General features: G+C 40.3%; 1 protein-coding gene across 3 annotated transcripts in view; it reads right to left on the bottom strand.

Moving 5' to 3' along the window:
• MAST2 (microtubule associated serine/threonine kinase 2) overlaps positions 1-21980 on the bottom strand; it is a 197758-nt gene that overhangs the window by 25285 nt on the left and 150493 nt on the right. For 2 of the 3 annotated variants that reach the window (XM_065878623.1, XM_065878633.1), the window contains exons 6-7: positions 6445-6520; positions 1245-1323 (exon numbers count right to left, since the gene is read on the bottom strand). In XM_065878623.1, the coding sequence (XP_065734695.1) occupies positions 1245-1323; positions 6445-6520 (155 nt within the window). Of the gene's footprint in view, positions 1-1244; positions 1324-3154; positions 3176-6444; positions 6521-21980 lie in introns of all 3 variants that reach the window. The other variant, XM_065878615.1, reaches the window with a different exon arrangement.

The following is a 21980-nucleotide window of genomic DNA, read 5'->3' as shown; positions in this document are numbered from 1 at the left end:
GTATTCTCACCCAACTGCAACTAACATGAAGCAAAATTGGTATTTTAAGGTATTCCAATAAAATAAGCTGGAGCAATGGGTTGAGTCTATTAAAACTTATTGAACAGGAATATATATATAATAAATACATGACTCTCACTTTGGGTCTCAAAAATCACCTGTTTGAGTAAAGCATTATGGGGAAGGGATATTTACTAGGGAAAGATCTGAAACTAAACAGCTGCCAAAAGACCAGTGAGATCTTTGGATTAATTTAAGAGTAAAATCTAGGACTTTCCTGGTGGTCCAGTGGTTAAGACTCCGTGCTTTCACTGCAGGGGGCACGGGTTTGATCCCAGGTTGGGGAACTAAGATCCCACATGCAGCACAGAGCGGCCAAAAAAAAAAATAATAAAAAATTTTTAAAAAGAGTAATATCTAGGTCAAGGGAGGAAATGATAACTTCTTTTACCTGCTTGGGATTTATGAATACAAACTGAGCTGAGAAGACCTCAAGAATGGTGGAAGACGTGGAGAAACGGGTCATCCAGTCTGTGGCCTACAAAGCCTAAAATATGCGCCCTTTACAGAACGTGTTTGCCAACTTGTCATCCTGGCTTCAATTAAATGTTGCTCAATGAGGAAGACTCATTTTAGGGTCAATTGTGCATGGTGGCAGTTAGGACATTTGTTGTATTTTAGGCTAAAATCTTCTCTAAAAGAGACATAACTAGAAGTTTTAGAGACAGGCCCAATATATATATATTTTTGCTGATATACAATCAAACTTGAATACCAAATCACATTCATCCTTCCCTTCTTTTTTGAAAGGAAAAGGTGAAAAAGTTGGAGGAGGGTCTACCAGGCCTTTGTGACATGGTGGGGGGTGGTGTTATTTGCTCTTGGTTGCAGTTCTACAAATAAAATAGGGGAGCAAGGGAACCATGCTTAGGAGTGCCTGTGCCTGGCCTCACGGGCAAAGCAAAAGTCCATCCTCAAGCCCTCTTCTGACTCCACTAGGAATAACTGACGCTCAGAAACATGCTGGTTAATTCTTTCCAAAGGCATTTAATGGCTCTGACTATGGCTGTTAAAGGCCACCAGACCTCTGTCCCTCTCAGCCTCATCCCAAGCAACCTTTTTGAGTTGGGCTTTGGAGAAAAAGTTGAGAACCACTTTGCAACACTGTAGGGACAGGGAGCAATACCTGTAGGGAAGTATTTCCTCAGGGTGAAGGAGGTACGGCCACAGATTTGGCTACTTACTGAGACAGTGGAGCTAGGAGTGTTGGTTCCATAGCCTGAAGAAGGCAAAGAGGCCAAAGACCAGCGCCGTCCATCAGTCCTATGTAAGAAAAGAATGTTAGGCAGTTTCTACCGAACCCCACCCTGAGCCCAGGACCTGCCTGTCTTTCCATCAGGTTTTTTGGGGCAGTTGATTCATTGGTAGGCTCTTTCTTGTCTCAAGACAGTACTGCTCAGTCCAGCACACGCTTTCATATCTCTTTCCTACATGGGGCCTATTGTTGTGTGTTTTCCACTGCAAAGACAGACATCTCTGACTATAAAGGAGTCCATAACTTTAAATAAGAATATCTGTTATGCAATACTATGGTTTTGGAATAAAAATCTTTACACTCTCAACTTATTCACTTTTAGCAATGACAGAGAAGCAATGACAGAGGACTGCAGCTAAAGGCATCATCACAAGGAGAGAACTACCACTGAAATGCTAGTTCCTTTTTTGAAGGCTCCATGAGAAGGGTCCTTTGGTGTTCCCCAGGCCACTGGGTTGATAACCAGGAAGAAGCGAAACTACCACCTGGGTCTGAGTATGAATCAATAGATTGCAAACAGTCAAAGGCTACCCAGGACCCATTAGGACTCATAAGTCCAATCTTTGAGAATGTTTGCCAAAGAGTGACAGCAACCTTATGAAAGAAGAGTGAAGTGGCATAGCTTGGCCATATATGAGACTTTGGGGCAGGCTTCCAGCTGCTCTTTAGAGGATGTGCTCTGAAGCTCTCATCACAGAGAACCACAGTTATCTGCTTTGCTTTAGAGAAGAAAGATCAAGCAAGTATCTGGTTTGAAGCTTTTATAACATGGACAAGTGATTTTTTCCTGGACTACAGGATGTGTTGTAACACAAATGTTCTTTCTTGTGGAGCTTAGGGGTACAGCCTGCTCTGGTTGAAGTTATAGAAAAACTTCTTTGATGTGACCCACAGAACCTAAGAACGTTAGCAGTGGAGGACCTTTAGAAGTTAAGTTCAATACTCTCAACCTTCAGAGAAAACATTAAGACCCAGAGATCTGGATGAATTGTTCCAGGCTCCACAGTTAAAGGTGGGTGCAGGGAGGCATGGAGAGGACGAAGGAAAAAAAGGAATCAATCTTGCCAGGGCTTCTCTTTTGGAAGCACTCCTCTCCACCCCCACCAATACCAGGCAGCTTTTCCTACTATGTTCTGTAAGGGGATAGCCGGGGGTTCCATGCCACATGCACATGACTCAAACTTCATGCCACCCAGGCAGCCGGTCCTGCTGGAACCTAGTCTCTGAGGCAAAGAAATGTCCAGGAGGCTGCTCAAACATGATATTCTCTCTGATCTCTCTTTTGGGTCCTGAGAGCTCTACACAAGGAAGCAAGTCAATTCCAGGAAAACAGAGCTCAGCAAAGATGGGACTAGTCTAACTCAGGGAGGCATTTCCCAAACCCTTGTCAGACACACTTCTCCACAGGTGATTTTTCCTCCTTCATAAAGAAGTGGGAACCAACTGCATGGCAGCCATTTTTCTGTAAACTGAAGAGCAGGGACCACCAGAGTCAGAAATGCCACTACAGGATGCCTCCATTTCCTCTGCCTGGTCATCCCACTGGGTGACTGAGGAAAGTTGTGGGAATGAGGGAGACCTGTTCCTATGCTCAGAAGCTTGGAAGTAAATATTTAGCAAATCCTGCCTTCTAAACATATGAGCACGGAGCCTTGGTTCCAGCAGGTAGAGGGGGCTCCGTTAGGGCCTCTTTGATAGAAATGAAAGGCCAAATGTTCATACCCACAGTCAGAGAAGACTCATCACAGCCAGTTCTCACCAAGCATGAAACCACAAACCATACTGTCTGGCCATGCATAGCAGTTTCCCAGCCCCTCTCCCCATCACATCCGCTATTACCTGTCTGCTCTGTGGCCATGGCTGTAGTGAAAAGACATACATTAAAATGAGAATCAAAGGGAACCAGAGAGACTGCTCTGTTTGACACCTGACATTTGGTCTAGCTTGGCAGAGACAAACCTTTTGTTTACGAATGTGTGTAAGTTAGTAGTGAAATCGTGTGACTAATGGGTCTATCCCTAGAGTTTCATTAAATCTGCCTTTTGTGTGATATTCCAAACTAATGTGATGCTATAAAGCTCATGCCCAACTTCAGTGATAGGAAACACAATTCCTGAGTACCTTGTTTCGCAGGGTTGAAGTCTTCCTCCCCTCCCCCACCAATACCTAGCTACTTTTCCTACTATGTCTGGTAAGGGGACAGCCCGGGGTTCTGTCTTCCACACATACGACTCAAACTTCAGGCCACCTAGCACAGACCCATGTGGATCTCAGTGGTAATACCAGGTCCCAAAGCCCCCGGCTGATCCTACTCCTAAAGCCCAGGGAATGATGCAGACACAGGACACCAATGCAACATGCTATTCCCTCTGCATGGACTGGTCTACACACCTGCATCCTCACTCCCAACATGGCAGGCTCCCTCTTACCCTTCAGGTTGGCTTAAAAGTCACTCCTTCCAAGAGGCCTTACATGACCACCCAGTACAGACTCTCCAGCCTCATTCCCTTCCTACTCTTTTAGGCAGCATCATGTTCTTTCCCTTCACGGTGCTTATCACAGGTTATAGCAATATATTTGTTAGTTTGCTTGTTCGTTATTCTTCCCCACCACTCATTCAATCAATAAGCACCGACTGAGTGCTTATTATATACTAGCAGACATATTTTCAACATATTAAGGCATCTCTATTAAAGGTGCTTTGATTCTGGTTGAGAGGAAACAGAAAACAAATAAGAAACTACAGTCAGCCCTCCTTATCCATGGGTTCTGTATCTGTAGATTCAACCAACAGTGAATCAAAAATATTCAAGGGAAAAAAAATCCAGAAAGTTCCACAAAGCCAAACTTGAATGTGCTCCATGCCAGCAACTATTCACACTGTATTTAAAACTATTTACATATCATTTACATTGTATTAGCTATTATAAGTAATCTAGAGATGATTTAAAGTATACAAGAGGATGTGCATAGGTTATATGCAAATACTATGCCATTTTATATAAGGGATTTAAACATCTGTAGACTTTGGTATCCACCAGGGTCCTGGAACCAATCCCCTCTGGATACCGAGGGGTGACTGTATCAGGCATTGAAAAGTACTAGTTTGAAAATAAAACTGGATGGTTTGCTAGAGAATGATAAGGGGGCTCCTTTATATTGTATGGTGAGGGAAGACCTCTCTGGGGAGTTGACATTTAAGATGAGAAATGAAAGACAAGAAGGAGTTAACTAAGCAAAGACCTGAGGGAACAGCATTCCCTCAAAGGGAACAACAAGTGCACAGACTCTACTAAGTCTACTAAGTTTCTATAAAGTTAGGGCTCTGTCTGGTTCCCACTATATAACTAAGTACACAGCATGTGCCTGGGCTTACCGGGTACTCAGTAAATATTTATTGAATGAATGGAAAATGACTCAATGCCATTTACAGAGAACAGTCACAGGTCCTACCTAATCTGAGGCTAGAGTTCAAACACAATCAAGGCAGGAAGTCTGAGATAAGTTAGACTTTCAGCTGGGCTGGAAAGCAAATGCATCCATCCATTATATACCTATACTGTAAGTGTTCCTATCTGGATCCTTAGTTAACTAACGAAGTTACACAGGGTAGGAGAGGTGAGTCCATGGAACAAACTCTGACGATACTTGCTTTGAATAAGGCAATTGGGTCAGGAGGGGCACCCAAGTCAGCCATCAAACTTTTCCCAACCCATCCACGACCTTTTCAGCTGCATAGAATCCTGGAGAGGAAGGGGGTGGATTTCTTCTGGGTTGCCATTTTAACAGTGAGTTAATGCTGTTAAATTTGGAATCTGTTCTTTTTCTGTTATCTCTTTTATAAAAGTAGTCTGAGTACTACTACTACTACTCTGATCTCAAGATGTATAGATCATTCTCCAACCATTAGAGGCTCCAAATCTGGAGCCATGATTTTTCTGGAGGTCTTAATACCAAAGACTGACTCCAACCAAGAATATTTTTTAAAATAAAAATAAAGAATAAAGTCAAAGAACGTGAACGCTGCCAAGAAAGAACTTTAGAGATGTTCTGAAAAGTAAATAATTTGTGTAAGAAGTCTTGGGGGACTTCCCTGGTGATGCGGTGGTTAAGAACCACCTGCCAATGCAGGGGACACAGGTTCGAGCCCTGGTCTGGGAAGATCCCACATGCTGTGGAGCAACTAAGTCCGTGCGCCACAACTACTGAGCCTGCACTCCAGAGCCCACGAACCACAACTACTGAGCCCGCGTGCCACGGCTACTGAAGCCTGTGCGCCTAGAGCCCATGCTCCTCAACAAGAGAAGCCACCGCAATGAGAAGCCCACACACCAGAACAAAGAGTAGCCCCCACTCACTGCAACTAGAGAAAGTCCACATGCAGCAATGAAGACCCAACACAGCCAAAAATAAACAAATAAATAAATGTATTTTAAAAAAAAAAAAAAAAGAAGTCTTGGTATATGGATTGACTCATGTCAGTAAGCTCATTACTTCTCCAGAGGCCAGGTGATACCCTGGCAATGGGCTGAACTGTCAGGATTGCTACCATGGGCCAGGGATAAGTTGATATCATTTCCAGAAATAAGTGAAATGTGAGGAATACAAGCATGGCTCTGCAACACACCAAATCTTTCTAAATTCATGGGAGGATAAGTGAAGATCTGTGAGTCTCTTTATCCCCAAGAAGGGAGGCATAAATGGCCTCTTCTAGCTCCCTGGAACTACCTGAGTTAGAGGAATAAGAGTATAACTTTGGGTCCTCCTGGGAGGAGAACCCATTTTCTCATTGATCACTCTAGGACAGCTTTCAGTCAAGAGTATAATGTTTTCGAACATACCCTCAGGAAACCAGGGGCTTGTGCTTAAGATTATAAGATAAATTCACTTCTAATATCTACTTGCCCATTTGAACATTCAAACACAAATACCTACAGTGTTTGGAAAGCAAAGCTTGAACAAGACGTTTATGACCTGGGCGAGGAAAGCAGGAAAGGAATTTTGATGGCTGGTAGACCAAGGTAACACACTTGGAAGGGCAGTGCCTCAAAGGAGGAAGCTGACATTTAACTGACATTCATGCAAATGCCACACATGTTAGTCACAGAGGAGTTTTTCTATCAACTTACCTACGGGCAGGAACAAAGGAAAAGTGAGCAGGTGCATTTGGAGAGAAATTCCGGGGGCTGTCCAAAGGACTGTTACCTGTGGACAAGGAAAGTAAAAGAAATCCTCTGTGAGGTTTGCTTCTGAGGAGGGTTGAGATGATAATAACCTTCAGGGAAGAAATCAGCCCCTAGCATAGGCAATTAGCATTATATGGTTATTTTTCCAGGTCCACCATTAGTTTAGTAATTCTCTCTTTGCAAAAACTGGCAGCCCAGAGGTTTCTCCCTTGTTCCCAAGTTGCCTATAACCATCTATGCTTCTCAGACATCTGTTTTAGATCTAGCATCAACCTGCCCTCCTTGGAACGCCTCAGGTTCCAATCTCCCTATTCAAGTTAACCCAACTTTCCAAAGGCTTGAACTCATTCAGTACAGATAGCACGGCCAAACGCTCCCACTTCTCAAAGGGCAACGGGACTCCTGGCCTGAAAGTCTCTTGCACATATATCTCTGCACACTGCATCCAAGGGGCTAACCCAGAAATATGTGTGCTTAAGCGAAAATGAAGTTCTCAGGAGAGCAGTGCTCCTTAAACAGTCCACACACAAGGCCCCCAAGTCTGCAAAGCATGCCCAACCCCTTCACAGTGTAGGAATTATCTCTATCCCTTTATTAGTTTTCACATGTTCCTTATAACTTGTAAACTTAAGCTCAGAAGCTTTGAACAAAACTGTGTGCTTACCTCAGCGCGATGACCACAATTCTCAAACCTAAGCCTGCCATACTTCTTTGGTCTAACTTCCAGCTGGGGGCTGGTATTTAGGAGGAACTGGCAACATGTCCCTACCCAAAAATCATGTTGAAGTAAGCACCATACTCTGTGATGTGCTAACCACTCTGCCAGTCCCTGCCCACCTCCCCACTTCTGTGCTCACCTCTACGAACCAACACTGGCTATGAGGAACTGCTATCCAAGGACCTGGTAGTTCACCATGCCCTGGCTTTTTCTTGGGCAGTTTATTTCCTGTATAGGGTATGACTGTTTCAAGGTGCCACGAAGCTGCCCAAGTGTTTCTCATTATCTCCATTCAGCAGGTGTGGATAGCACTTGCCTTTCTGTACTGATCTTGGAAAAACCAGCCTCTCAAACAATGCCCCCCTACCCTATGCAGCACCTCTATATCAATTATATAAAGGCACTCTCTTTAGGAGAACTAGTGAAGAAGAGGCATTTTCAGCTTCCACTCATCCTCTTGACAGGGATCCCCAATGAGGTGTACAACCTTATGTTCTCAACCTAGTACCAGCTCTGGGTTTCCCATGCGTCTAGGGCTATCTCCTACAATCTATCCCACTTCCTGGCTGGCACATGCCACCAGGGTGTGAGAAAAGTGATTTGGAAAAACTGTTTCCTTAGGCAGGACTTAAAAAGATCAGGTCTCCTCAGAATTATCAAGGTCTTAAAAAAAAATCCCTATTCTTTTAAAATAGTGTCATCTCAGAGATTAAAAAGTATCTTCAGTTTGATCCATGACATGTAAAACTAGATGCCCTTTGTTGGTTCCCAAAACCACCCAGCTAGGGCTTCCCTGGTGGCACAGTGGTTGAGAGTCCGCCTGCCGATGCAGGGGACACAGGTTCGTGCCCCGGTCCGGGAAGATCCCACATGTCGCGGAGCGGCTGGGCCCGTGAGCCATGGCTGCTGGGCCTGCGCGTCCGGAGCCTGTGCTCCGCAATGGGAGAGGCCACAACAGTGAGAGGTCCGCGTACCGCAAAAAATCCCCAAAACAACCACCCAGCTAAAGCCTCAAGGAAATTGCCGGACATGAGTATCCTACAAACAATGACCAGCCTTCCAAGGACCAGGTGTGGTGATGGTTATCAGGAAGAACATGAATCATCCAGGTGCTCACAGTAAAGCTAGGGATTCATAGAACACACATATGTCAGAAATAACTAACACTAAGAGGAAAAAAAGCTGTAAACAACAACAACAATAATAAAAACCAGCACATCAATGAGCTGTGAGACAACTTCAAGCAGACTAATAATCCTTAAAGGAGAAGAGAGTGGGGGAGCAGAAAAACATATTTGAAGAAATAATCGCTGACAGTTTTCCAAATTTGGTGGAAAAAAACTATAAACCCACATATCTAAGAATCTCCAAGAACCCTGAGCGAAGGAGGAAGAAAACTATACCAAAGCACATTATAATCATATTGCTCAAAACTCATGATAAAAAGAAAAATCTTAGAAGCAGCTGGGAGGTGGATGGGGGGTAAGAAAGACATGTTATATACAGAGAAACAAAGATAAGGATTATAGCAGACTTCTCATTGAAAACAATGCCTGAAGGCAATGGAACAACATCTTTAAATTAATGAAAAAAAACATAAATCCTACCAACCTAGAATTCTATACCAGCTATTGTGTAATAAAGAATCTGGTGGCGTTTGTCCCCAGTTCCCGGGAATGTGTCTCTAAATCTTTGCAATTTCCCAAGTGATGGGAGTGTCTTTGTTATTTATGGTGGGGCCAGACAGTTTATGCAAATGAGATGACCAATCATGTGACTAGAGGGCTGGGGCTTTAAGCCATCTGATATTACTCTGACCTCCAGGGAATGGAGGGGCGCTAGAGACTGAGTGCAATCACATAGCCAATGAATCAATCAATCACACCTACATAATGAAACCCCAATAAGCACTCTGGACACCAAAGCTTTGATGAGCTTTCCTGGTTAATAATACTCTGCGTACTGTTACACATCAGCGTGCCGGGGGGATTGATGCATCTAGACTTCATGGAGAGAAGGCACTAGAAGCTTCACACGTGGCACCCTCTCAGACCTCACCTTATAAATCTCTTTTTTTGGCTGATTCGTTTATTTATTTACTTATTTGGCTGCATAGGGTCTTAGTTGCAGTGCGCAGGCTCTTTGTTGTGGCACAGAGGCTCAGTAGTTGTAGTACGCAGCCTCTCTAGTTGTGGTGCGTGGGCTCCAGAGTGCACGGGCTCAGTAGTTGTGGCACATGGGCTCTCCAGTTGTGGTGAGCAGGCTCTAGAGCATGCTGGCTTAGTTGCCCTGTGGCACGTGGGATCTTCATTTCCTGACCAGGGATCAAATACATGTCCCCTGCATTGGAAGGCGGATTCTTAACCACTGAACCACCGGGGAAGTCCCTGGCTGGTTCTTAATGTACCCTTTTTGCTATAATAAAACTGTATTTGTAAGTACAGTGCTTTCCTGAGTTCTGTAAGTCATTCTAGCAAATTATTAAACCTGAGGAGGTAGTGGGAATCCTTGAATTTGTATCCAATTGGTCAGAATTATGGGTGGCCTGGGAATCACCAAGCATGGATGTCTAAAGTAATGATAGTTTTGTGGAGCACTGTGCCCATAACCTGAGAAGTCTCACCTAATTCTGGGCAGTTAGTTTCAGAAGTCATTGCACTAGTGAAAATATTTTTAAAATACTGTTAAAAAACAAAGGTGAAATAAAGATATTTTCAGATAAAAAAGCCAAATGAAATCCTCAACAGAAGACTGCACTACAAGAAATATTTTTAAAATTTCCTTTAGGCAGAAGGAAAATAATACCAGGAGGAAATATAGATCTACACAAAAGAATGAAGAGCACTGGAAAAGTTAGCTACATGGGAAAATATGTAAGATTTTTTCTTATTATTTAAATGTCTTTTAAATATAATAATGTTTAAACAAAAATAATAAGGTGGTGTAAGGTTTATAACATATATGAAAGTAAAAAGGTTTAAGATAATAATATAAAGGCTGGGAGGTGAAAATGGAATAGTACTATTCTTACGCTATATGTGAAGTGGTTTAGTATGGTGATAAAGATATATACTATAAATGCTAATCCAACCACTAAATAACAAAGAGTTATAGCTCACAGGCCAATAAAGGATATGAAATGGAATAAAAGACACTAAACTCCAAATAAGAGAGAAAAAGAGCAAAGAAGAGAAAACAGATTGTACAATTAGAAAACAAGTAGGAAGGTGACAGATTTAAACCAAACCATATCAACAACAATAGTAAGTAAATGTAAATAGTCTAAAAGCCCCAATTAAAAGACAGAGATTGTAAGACTGGATTAAAAGAAGAAAGAACTTATTAAAGAAAGTATCAATATTCATAATCATTCAAAAAAGAAAAGATCAGTCTCAGATATTTCACTGATAAATTTGACCAAACACTTAAGGAAAAAATACCAAACAACAGAATATACATTATTTTCAAGTGAACATGGAACATGTACTAAGAAAGATCATATTCTGGTCCATAAAACAAGATCCAATAAATTTAAAAGAATTCAAGACAGGGCTTCCTTGGTTGGCGCAGTGGTTGAGAGTCCGCCTGCTGATGCAGGGGACATGGGTTCGTGCCCCGGTCCGGGAAGATCCCACATGCCACGGAGCGGCTGGGCCCGTGAGCCGTGGCCGCTAAGCCTGTGCGTCCAGAGCCTGTTCTCTGCAACAGAAGAGGCCACAACAGTGAGAGGCCTGAGTACCGCAAAAAAAAAAAAAAAAAAAAAAAAAGAATTCAAGACATATAAAGTATGTTCTCTGACCACAATGAAATTTAATTAGAAATCAGTAACAGAAAGACCTCTGGAAAATCTCCAAATATTTGGAAACTAAACAACACACTTCTGAATAATTTGTGGGTCAAAGCAGAAACGAAAAGGGAAATTAGAAAAGTATTTTAAACTAAATAAAAATGAAAACATATCGTATCAGTTAAAGCAATTCCATAGCGGGAAAATTATATCACTAAATACCGGTATTAGAAAAGAATGACTCAATTCAGTGACCTCAGCTTCTATCTTAAGAAATTAGAAAAAGAGCAAATGAAACCCAGAATAAAGGAAAGCACAAAGATAACTGAAGAAATCAATTAAAAAACAAAGAAAAACAATAGAGAAAATTAGCAAAACCATATACAGATCTTTTAAGATCAATAAGCTATAGACATATTGATCAGGAAAAAAAGAGAGAAGACACAAAATACTGACATCAGGAATGAAAGAGGTGACATCCTACAGATTGTACAGATATCAGAAGAATAATCAGGCAAGATTATGAACAAGCTTATGTCAATTAATTTGACAACTTAGATGGAATTGAAATTTTTATTAAAGATACAAACCACCAAAGCTCATTCAGAAATAGATTACCTGAATAGCCCTGTATCTATTAAAGAAATTAAATTTATTCTTTAGAACCTTCCCACGAAGAAAACTCCAGGCCAAGATGGCTTCACTGGAGAATTCTACCAAACATTTAAGGAAGAAATAATAACAATTCTACACAAACTCTTCCAGAAAACTGAGAAGGGAATCCTTCCCAACTCATTGTATGAAGTTACCATTACTCTTAATACTAAAACCAGCCAAAGATGAATATATTGTACATTCTCAACAATATTTCAACAAATCAAATCCAACAATATATTAAAAGGATAATACATTATGACCAAGTAGGGTTTATCCCAGGAATACAAGTTGGTTTAAAATATGAAAAAATCAATGAATAAAACCCACCATAATAATAGGTTAAAAAAGAAAAACCGTAATATCATTGCATTAGACACATTAAAAGCATTTGACAAAAATCCAACAACCATCTTTCATAAAAGCTTTCTCCAAACTAGGAATAGAAGGAAACATTCTTAAATTGATAAAAGGCATCTATGACAAACCCATAACTAACATTTCCTTAATGGTGAAGACAAATGGTCTAGGATCGGAAACAAGGTAAGGATGTCCATGCTCACTATTTCCATTCAAAACTGTACTGGAGGATCTAGTGAGTGAAATAGGCGATAAAGAGAAATTTTAAAAAGCATCCAGATCAGAAAGGAAGAAAAAAATGTATTTATTCATAGACAACATGATCGTCTATGTAGAAAATCTGACAGGATCTACAATAAAGTTACTTATAATAAGCAAGTTTAGCAAGGCTACAGGATATAAGATCAATATACAAAACTCTACTATATTTCTATATACTAGCAACAATCAGAAATTGAAAATAAAAGCAATACCATTTACTGCATTAAAAATATGGAATACTTAAGAGGTAAACTTGACAGAAGATGTACAAGAGCTATACAAAACAGTGTTAAGAGAAATTAAAGACAGCCTAAATAAATGGGGAAATAGCCCATGAGTAAGAAGAGTCAATATTAAGAAGTCAGTTCTCCCCTAACTGATCTACACGTTTAGAATAATCAGAATCCCAACTGTCTTTTTTTTTTTTTTTTAAACATCTTTATTGGGGTATAATTGCTTTACAATGGTGTGTTAGTTTCTGCTTTATAACAAAGTGAATCAGCTATACATATACATATGTTCCCATATGTCTTCCCTCTTGCGTCTCCCTCCCTCCCACTCTCCCCATCCCACACTTCCAGGCTGTCACAAAGCACCGAGCTAATATCCCTGTGCCTTGCGGCTGCTTCCCCCCAGCTATCTACCTTACTACGTTTGTTAGTGTGTATACGTCCATGACTCTCTCTCGCCCTGTCAAAACTCACCCTTCCCCCTCCCCATATCCTCAAGTCCGTTCTCCAGTAGGTCTGCGTCTTTATTCCTATCTTACCCCTAGGTTCTTCATGACATTTTTTTCCCTTAAATTCCATATATATGTGTTAGCATACGGTATTTGTCTTTTTCTTTCTGACTTACTTCACTCTGTATGACAGACTCTAGGTCTATCCATCTCATTACAAATAGCTCAATTTCATTTCTTTTTAAGGCTGAGTAATATTCCATTGTGTATATGTGCCACATCTTCTTTATCCATTCATCCGATGATGGGTGCTTAGGTTGTTTCCATGTCCTGGCTATTGTAAATAGAGCTGCAATGAACATTTTGGTACATGACTCTTTTTGAATTTTGGTTTTCTCAGGGTATATGCCAAGTAGTGGGATTGCTGGGTCATATGGTAATTCTATTTGTAGTTTTTTAAGGAACCTCCATACTGTTCTCCACAGTGGCTGAACCAATTCACATTCCCACCAGCAGTGCAAGAGTGTCCCCTTTTCTCCACACCCTCTCCAGCATTTATTGTTTATAGATTTTTTGATGATGGCCATTCTGACTGGTGTGAGATGATATCTCATTGTAGTTTTGATTTGCATTTCTCTAATGATTAATGATGTTGAGCATTCTTTCATGTGTTTGTTGGCATTCTGTATATCTTCTTTGGAGAAATGTCTATTTAGGTCTTCTGCCCATTTTTGGATGGGGTTGTTTGTTTTTTTTGTTATTGAGCTGCATGAGCTGCTTGTAAATTTTGGAGATTAATCCTTTGTCAGTTGCTTCATTTGCAAATGTTTTCTCCCATTCTGAGGGTTGTCTTTTGGTCTTGGTTATGGTTTCCTTTGCTGTGCAAAAGCTTTGAAGTTTCATTAGGTCCCATTTGTTTATTTTTGTTTTTATTTCCATTACTCTAGGAGGTGGGTCAGAAAGGATCTTGCTGTGATTTATGTCATAGAGTGTTCTTCCTATGTTTTCCTCTAAGAGTTTGATAGTTTCTGGCCTTACATTTAGGTCTTTAATCCATTTTGAGCTTATTTTTGTGTGTGGTGTTAGGGAGTGATCTAATCTCATACTTTTACATGTACCTGTCCAGTTTTTCCAGCACCATTTATTGAAGAGGCTGTCCTTTCTCCACTGTACATTCCTGCCTCCTTTATCAAAGATAAGGTGTCCATATGTGCGTGGGTTTATCTCTGGGCTTTCTATCCTGTTCCACTGATCTATCTTTCTGTTTTTGTGCCAGTACCATACTGTCTTGATTACTGTTGCTTTGTAGTATAGTCTGAAGTCAGGGAGCCTGATTCCTCCAGCTCCTTTTTTCGTTCTCAAGATTGCTTTGGCTATTCGGGGTCTTTTGTGTTTCCATACAAATTGCGAAATTTTTTGTTCTAGTTCTGTGAAAAATGCCAGTGGTAGTTTGATAGGGATTGCATTGAATCTGTAGATTGCTTTGGGTAGTAGAGTCATTTTCACAATGTTGATTCTTCCCATCCAAGAACATGGTATATCTCTCCATCTATTTGTATCATCTTTAATTTCTTTCATCAGTGTCTTATAATTTTCTGCATACAGGTCTTTTGTCTCCTTAGGTAGGTTTATTCCTAGATATTTTATTCTTTTTGTTGCAATGGTAAATGGGAGTGTTTTCTTGATTTCACTTTCAGATTTTTCATCATTAGTATATAGGAATGCCAGAGATTTCTGTGCATTAATTTTGTATCCTGCTACTTTACCAAATTCATTGATTAGCTCTAGTAGTTTTCTGGTAGCATCTTTAGGATTCTCTATGTATAGTATCATGTCATCTGCAAACAGTGACAGCTTTACTTCTTCTTTTCCGATTTGGATTCCTTTTATTTCCTTTTCTTCTCTGATTGCTGTGGCTGAAACTTCCAAAACTATGTTGAATAAGAGTGGTGAGAGTGGGCAACCTTGTCTTGTTCCTGATCTTAGTGGAAATGCTTTCAGTTTTTCACCATTGAGGATGATGTTTGCTGTGGGCTTGTCATATATGGCCTTTATTATGTTGAGGAAAGTTCCCTCTATGCCTACTTTCTGCAGGGTTTTTATCATAAATGGGTGTTGAATTTTGTCGAAAGCTTTCTCTGCATCTATTGAGATGATCATATGGTTTTTCTCCTTCACTTTGTTAATATGGTTTATCACATTGATAGATTTGCGTATATTGAAGAATCCTTGCATTCCTGGAATAAACCCCACTTGATCACGGTGTATGATCCTTTTAATGTGCTGTTGGATTCTGTTTGCTAGTATTTTGTTGAGGATTTTTGCATCTATGTTCATCAGTGATATTGGCCTGTAGTTTTCTTTCTTTGTGACATCCTTGTCTGGTTTTGGTATCAAGGTGATGGTGGCCTCGTAGAAGGAATTTGGGAGTGTTCCTCCCTCTGCTATATTTTGGAAGAGTTCGAGAAGGATAGGTGTTAGCTCTTCTCTAAACGTTTGATAGAATTCACCTGTGAAGCCATCTGGTCCTGGGCTTTTGTTTGTTGGAAGATTTTTAATCACAGTTTCAATTTCAGTGCTTGTGATTGGTCTGTTCATATTTTCTATTTCTTCCTGATTCAGTCTTGGCAGGTTGTGCATTTCTAAGAATTTGTCCATTTCTTCCAGATTGTCCATTTTATTGGCATAGAGTTGCTTGTAGTAATCTCTCATGATTTTTTTTTATTTCTGTAGTGTCAGTTGTTACTTCTCCTTTTTCATTTCTAACTCTATTGATTTGAGTCTTCTCCCTTTTTTCTTGATGAGTCTGGCTAGTGGTTTATCTATTTTGTTTATCTTCTCAAAGAACCAGCTTTTAGTTTTATTGATCTTTGCTATCATTTCCTTCATTTCTTTTTCATTTATTTCTGATCTGATTTTTATGATTTCTTTCCTTCTGCTAGCTTTGGGGTTCTTTTGTTCTTCTTTCTCTAATTGCTTGAGGTGCAAGGTTAGGTTGTTTATTCGAGATGTTTCCTGCTTCTTAAGGTGGGCTTGTATTGCTATAAACTTCCCCCTTAGAACTGCTTTTGCTGCATCCCATAGGTTTTGGGTCGTTGTGTCTCCATTGTCATTTGTTTCTAGGTATTTTTTTATTTCCTCTTTGATTTCTTCAGTGATCACTTCATTATTAAGTAGTGTATTGTTTAGCCTCCATGTGTTTGTATTTTTTACAGGTCTTTTCCTGTTATTGATATCTAGTCTCACGGCGTTGTGGTCAGAAAAGATACTTGATACAATTTCAGTTTTCTTAAATTTACCAAGGCTTGATTTGTGACCCAAGATAAGATCTATCCTGGAGAATGTTCCATGAGCACTTGAGAAAAATGTGTATTCTGTTGTTTTTGGATGGAGTGTCCTATAAATATCAATTAAGTCCATCTTGTTTAATGTATCCTTTAAAGCTTGTGTTTCCTTATTTATTTTCATTTTGGATGATCTGTCCATGGGTGAAAGTGGGGTGTTAAAGTCCCCTACTATGAATGTGTTACTGTCAATCTCCCCTTTTATGGCTGTTAGTATTTGCCTTATGTATTGAGGTGCTCCTATGTTGGGTGCATAAATATTTACAATTGTTATATCTTCTTCTTGGATCGATCCCTTGATCATTATGTAGTGTCCTTCTTTGTCCCTTTTAATAGTCCTTATTTTAAAGTCGATTTTGTCTGATATGAGAATTGCTACTCCAGCTTTCTTTTGGTTTCCATTTGCATGGAATATCTTTTTCCATCCCCTTACTTTCAGTCTGTATGTGTCTCTAGGTCTGAAGTGGGTCTCTTGTAGACAGCATATATAAGGCTCTTGTTTTTGTATCCATTCAGCCAATCTGTGTCTTTTGGTGGGAGCATTTAGTCCATTTACATTTAAGGTAATTATCGATATGTATGTTCCTATTCCCATTTTCTATATTGTTTTGGGTTCGTTACTATAGGTCGTTTCCTTCTCCTGTGTTTCTTGTCTAGAGAAGTTCCTTTAGCATTTGTTGTAAAGCTGGTTTGATGGTGCTGAACTCTCTCAGCTTTTGCTTGTCTGTAAAGGTTTTAATTTCTCCATCAAATCTGAATGAGATCCTTGCTGGGTAGAGTAGTCTTGGTTGCAGGTTTTTCTCCTTCATCACTTTCAGTATGTCCTGCCACTCCCTTCTGGCTTGTAGGGTTTCTGCTGAGAGATCAGCTGTTAACCTTATGGGGATTCCCTTGTGTGTTATTTGTTGTTTTTCCCTTGCTGCTTTTAATATGCTTTCTTTGTATTTAATTTTTGACAGTTTGATTAATATGTGTCTTGGCGTATTTCTCCTTGTATTTATCCTGTATGGGACTCTCTGTGCTTCCTGGACTTGATTAACTATTTCCTTTCCCATATTAGGGAAGTTTTCAACTATAATCTCTTCAAATATTTTCTCAGTCCCTTTCTTTTTTTCTTCTTCTTCTGGAACCCCTATAATTCGAATGTTGGTGCGTTTAATGTTGTCCCAGAAGTCTCTGAGACTGTCCTCAGTTCTTTTCATTCTTTTTTCTTTATTCTGCTCTGCAGTAGTTATTTCCACTACTTTATCTTCCAGGTCACTTATCCGTTCTTCTGCCTCAGTTATTCTGCTATTGATTCTATCTAGAGTACTTTTAATTTCATTTATTGCGTTGTTCATCGTTGCTTGTTTCATCTTTAGTTCTTGTAGGTCCTTGTTAACTGTTTCTTGCATTTTGTCCATTCTACTTCCAAGATTTCGGATCATCCTTACTATCATTATTCTGAATTCTTTTTCAGGTAGATTGCCTATTTCCTCTTCATTTGTTAGGTCTGGTGGGTTTTTATCTTGCTCCTTCATCTGCTGTGTGTTTTTCTGTCTTCTCATTTTGCTTATCTTACTGTGTTTGGGGTCTCCTTTTTGCAGGCTGCACGTTCATAGTTCCCGTTGTTTTTGATGTCTGTCTCCAGTGGCTAAGGTTGTTTCAGTGGGTTGTGTAGGCTTCCTGGTGGAGGGGACTAGTGCCTGTGTTGTGCTGGATGAGGCTGGATCTTGTCTCTCTAGTGGGCAGGTTCACGTCTGGTGGTGTGTTTTGGGGTGTCTGTGGCCTTATTATGATTTTAAGCAGCCTCTCTGCTAATGGGTGGGGTTGTGTTCCTGTTTTGCTAGTTGTTTGGCATAGGTTTTCCAGCACTGTGGCTTGCTGGTCGTTGAGTGAAGCTGGGTGCTGGTGTTAAGATGGAGGTCTCTGGGAGATTTCCACCGTTTAATATTATGTGGAGCTGGGAGGTCTCTTGTTGACCAGTGTCCTGAAGTTGGCTCTCCTACCTCAGAGGCAGAGCCCTGCCTCCTGGGCTGGAGCACCAAGAGCCTTTCATCCACACGGCTCAGAATAAAAGGGAGAAAAAGTAGAGAGAATTATTAGAAGTATGAGGAAAGAAAGAAGGAAAGGAGGAAAGGAAGGAAGGAAGAAAGAAGGAAAGAAAGGAGGGAGGGAGGGAGGGAGGAAGGAAGGAAGGAAGGAGGGAAAGAAGGAGAAAATGTAGAGAGAATTAGTAGAAGTATGAGGAAAGAAAGAGGGAAAGGAGGAAAGGAAGGAAGGAAGAAAGAAGCAAAGAAGGAAAGAAAGGAGGGAGGGAGGGAAGGAGGGAAGAAGGAAGGAAGGAAGGAGGGATAGAAGGAGAAAATGTAGAGAGAATTAGTAGAAGTATGGGGAAAGAAAGAGGGAAAGGAGGAAAGGAAGGAAGAAAGAAGCAAAGAAGGAAAGAAAGGAGGGAGGGAGGGAGGAAGGAAGGAAGGAAGGAGGGAAAGAAGGAGAAAATGTAGAGAGAATTAGTAGAAGTATGAGGAAAGAAAGAAGGAAAGGAGGAAAGGAAGGAAGGAAGAAAGAAGCAAAGAAGGAAAGAAAGGAGGGAGGGAGGGAGGGAGGGATGAAGGAAGGAAGGAAGGAGGGAAAGAAGGAGAAAATGTAGAGAGAATTAGAAGTATGAGGAAAGAAAGAAGGAAAGGAGGAAAGGAAGGAAGGAAGAAAGAAGCAAAGAAGGAAAGAAAGGAGGGAGGGAGGGAGGGAGGAAGGAAGGAAGGAAGGAGGGAAAGAAGGAAAAAAGACAGAAAGAAAGAAGATACAGTAAAAATAAAATAAAGTATAATATAGTTATTGTACTAAAAAATATTTAGAAAAAAGAAAAAAAAAAGGGGGGACGGATAGAACCCTAGGACAAATGTTGGAAGCAAAGCTATACAGAGAAAATCTTACACAGAAGCATACACATACACGTTCACAAAGAGAGGCAAAGGGGGAAAAATCATAAATCCTGCTCCCAGAGACCACCTCCTCAACCTGGGGTGATTCGCTGTCTAAAGGAGGGAAGGAAGGAAGGAAAGAAAGAAAGAAAGAACGAAGGTAAAGTACAATAAAGTTATTACAATTAAAATTAATTATTAAGAAAAAAAAAATTTTTTTTAAAAAAAACCACGGACGGATAGAGCCCTAGGACAAATGTTGGAAGCAAAGCTATACAGAGAAAATCTTACACAGAAGCATACACATACACGTTCACAAAGAGAGGCAAAGGGGGAAAAAAATCATAAATCCTGCTCCCAGAGACCACCTCCTCAACCTGGGGTGATTCGCTGTCTAAAGGAGGGAAGGAAGGAAGGAAAGAAAGAAAGAAAGAACGAAGGTAAAGTACAATAAAGTTATTACAATTAAAATTAATTATTAAGAGAAAAAAAAATTTTTTTTTTAAAAAAACCATGGACGGATAGAGCCCTAGGACAAATGGTGGAAGCAAGAGTATACAGACAAGATCTCACACAGAAGCATACACGCACACATTCACAAAAAGAGGAAAAGGGAAAAAAATCACAGATCTCGCTCCTAAATTCCACCTCTTCAATTTGGGATCACTCCCTGTCTATTCAGGTATTCCACAATGCAGGGCTCATCAAGTTGATTGTGGAGCTTCAATCCGCCGCCTCCGCGGCTGCCGGGAGAGACCTCCCCCTCTCCTCCCTGCTCTCACAGCTCACAGGAGCTCAGCTTTGTACCCGGCCCCGCCCCTGCGCGCAGGTCGCTGGAGGGCGTCTGTTTTTTGCTCAGACAGGCCGGGGTTAAAGGAGCCGCTGATTCGGGAGCTCCGGCTCACTCAGGCCGGGGGTTGGGGGATGGGGGAAGGAGGGGCACTGCGTGCGGGGCGGGCCTGCGGCTAGTCTGTCTATTTTTAAACTTTACTTAAGAAAATGCCAAACTGTTTTTGCAAAATGTATGTACCAATTTATAGTTCCACCAGTGATGCTTAAGAGTTCCCACTGTTTCATATACTTATCTATACTTTGTTCTGTCATTTTAATTTAAGCCATGTTTGACAGTAATATAATGGCATTTCATTGTGATTTTATTTTGCATTTCCATAATTACTAATGAGATTAAAGTATCTTTTCACATACTTATTGGCCATTTGGATTGCTTCTGTGAACTGCCTGTTCAAGTCCCTTGGCCATTTTTCAATCATACTATCTTTTTATTTTATTGATTTGCTAGAGTCCTTTAAATGTTCTGAATCCAAGCCCTTTGTCAATTTTAAGCGTCATAATTATCTTCTCTCAGTTTGTGGCTTGCCTTTTCATGGTACCTTTTGGTGACTAAAAATTCTAATGTATTCAAATGTATTACCTTTTTCCTTTATGTCTTTTACAAAAAATTCCCTTTACGTATTTCCAATTCCCTTTATGTCCTTTTAAAAAAATGAAGATGTTCTACTGCATACCTTCTAAAAGTTTAGTGTTTTGGCCTTCACATTTAAATCTACAATTCACGTATATGAAATCGTCATGTGTATACTTTAAATATCTTACCATTTTATTTATCAATTATACCTTACTGAAGTTGAAAAAAAAACTACAGTTCACCTAGAACTGATTTTTGTGAAGTAAGAGCTAATTCTTTCAGTTTCTCCATATGAACATCCAACTGTCCCAGTGTCACCTCTGTCATAAATCAAGTGTCCATATATGTATGGATTTGTTTCTGGGATCTTCTTTCTCCATTCCCTAAATATATTCTTCTCTTCAATACTGCTTATTTAAGTTAAGGGTATCATCACTCATTAATCACCCAAACAGGAAATCTGGAGACAATCAGTTCTAATCCTTGCTGATTTGATCTCATAAATTTTCCCATATTCATATATTTTCTCCATTTCTAAGACTTCCTTACATCTTGACAATGGCCAGGGCCTCTTAACTGGTCTTCTAAATGCCAGCATATCTTTACTTTTGTACTCCCAAGCACCCTGGACATACATTTAGTATAGCCTTTAACAAATTAGGTGAAACTTGACTGTCCCCTGTGGACACAGCTCTCCTTGCAGCTCTCTCAAGTAATGACTGTTTGCTTTCACACACCCCTTTGTATACCACTGGGCTGAAATATGGAGTACGTATCCTGCTAGCTCCTCATGTTTTCTTCCAGGCACTCTCCAGCTCTACTTCTCTCTCCTGAAATCAAGACTAACATATTGATTGGCCCATACCAGTGTCTAAAAGGCAGTTCAAACTTAATATATTTAAGGGTTCCAAGGATCAGAGGTCCTGGAATCAAATGATTGGTTTTCGGGGGATGAGGTTTCTAGATGGCACAAGGTAGAAAGACTGGGTTAGTGCTTGGAGAGCAGGAAGAATGAAACTAAAGTTATAGAGACAGGGTCTAAAGTATAGGTATTGGGCATATGTGACCAAGGAAGTACAGAGGAGAAGCTCACTGGAAGACAGGAGCTCAAAGTACTGAAAGTCCTAAGAACTGAAAAGATCCTCAACATAAGTATACTGAAACTATCAAGAATAACAGAGGAGTTAGAACTGAAGAGTAATAGTGAGTCAAGAACTAAGATATTTACAGCTGCAATGATGGGTAGTGAGTGATATAATTTAATGGCATAAGATTCAAAGTATTAGGGCATTAGGAAGAAGAGACGGAGAATAATGAAAAGACAAGGCCCAATGGTAGGAGGTCATG

The sequence above is a fragment of the Phocoena phocoena genome, chromosome 1, assembly GCF_963924675.1.
Source record: "Phocoena phocoena chromosome 1, mPhoPho1.1, whole genome shotgun sequence".
NCBI classification, from domain to species: Eukaryota; Metazoa; Chordata; class Mammalia; order Artiodactyla; family Phocoenidae; genus Phocoena; species Phocoena phocoena.
Note: the sequence above shows the minus strand (reverse complement) of the source record. Positions and strands in the feature narration are given on the sequence as shown.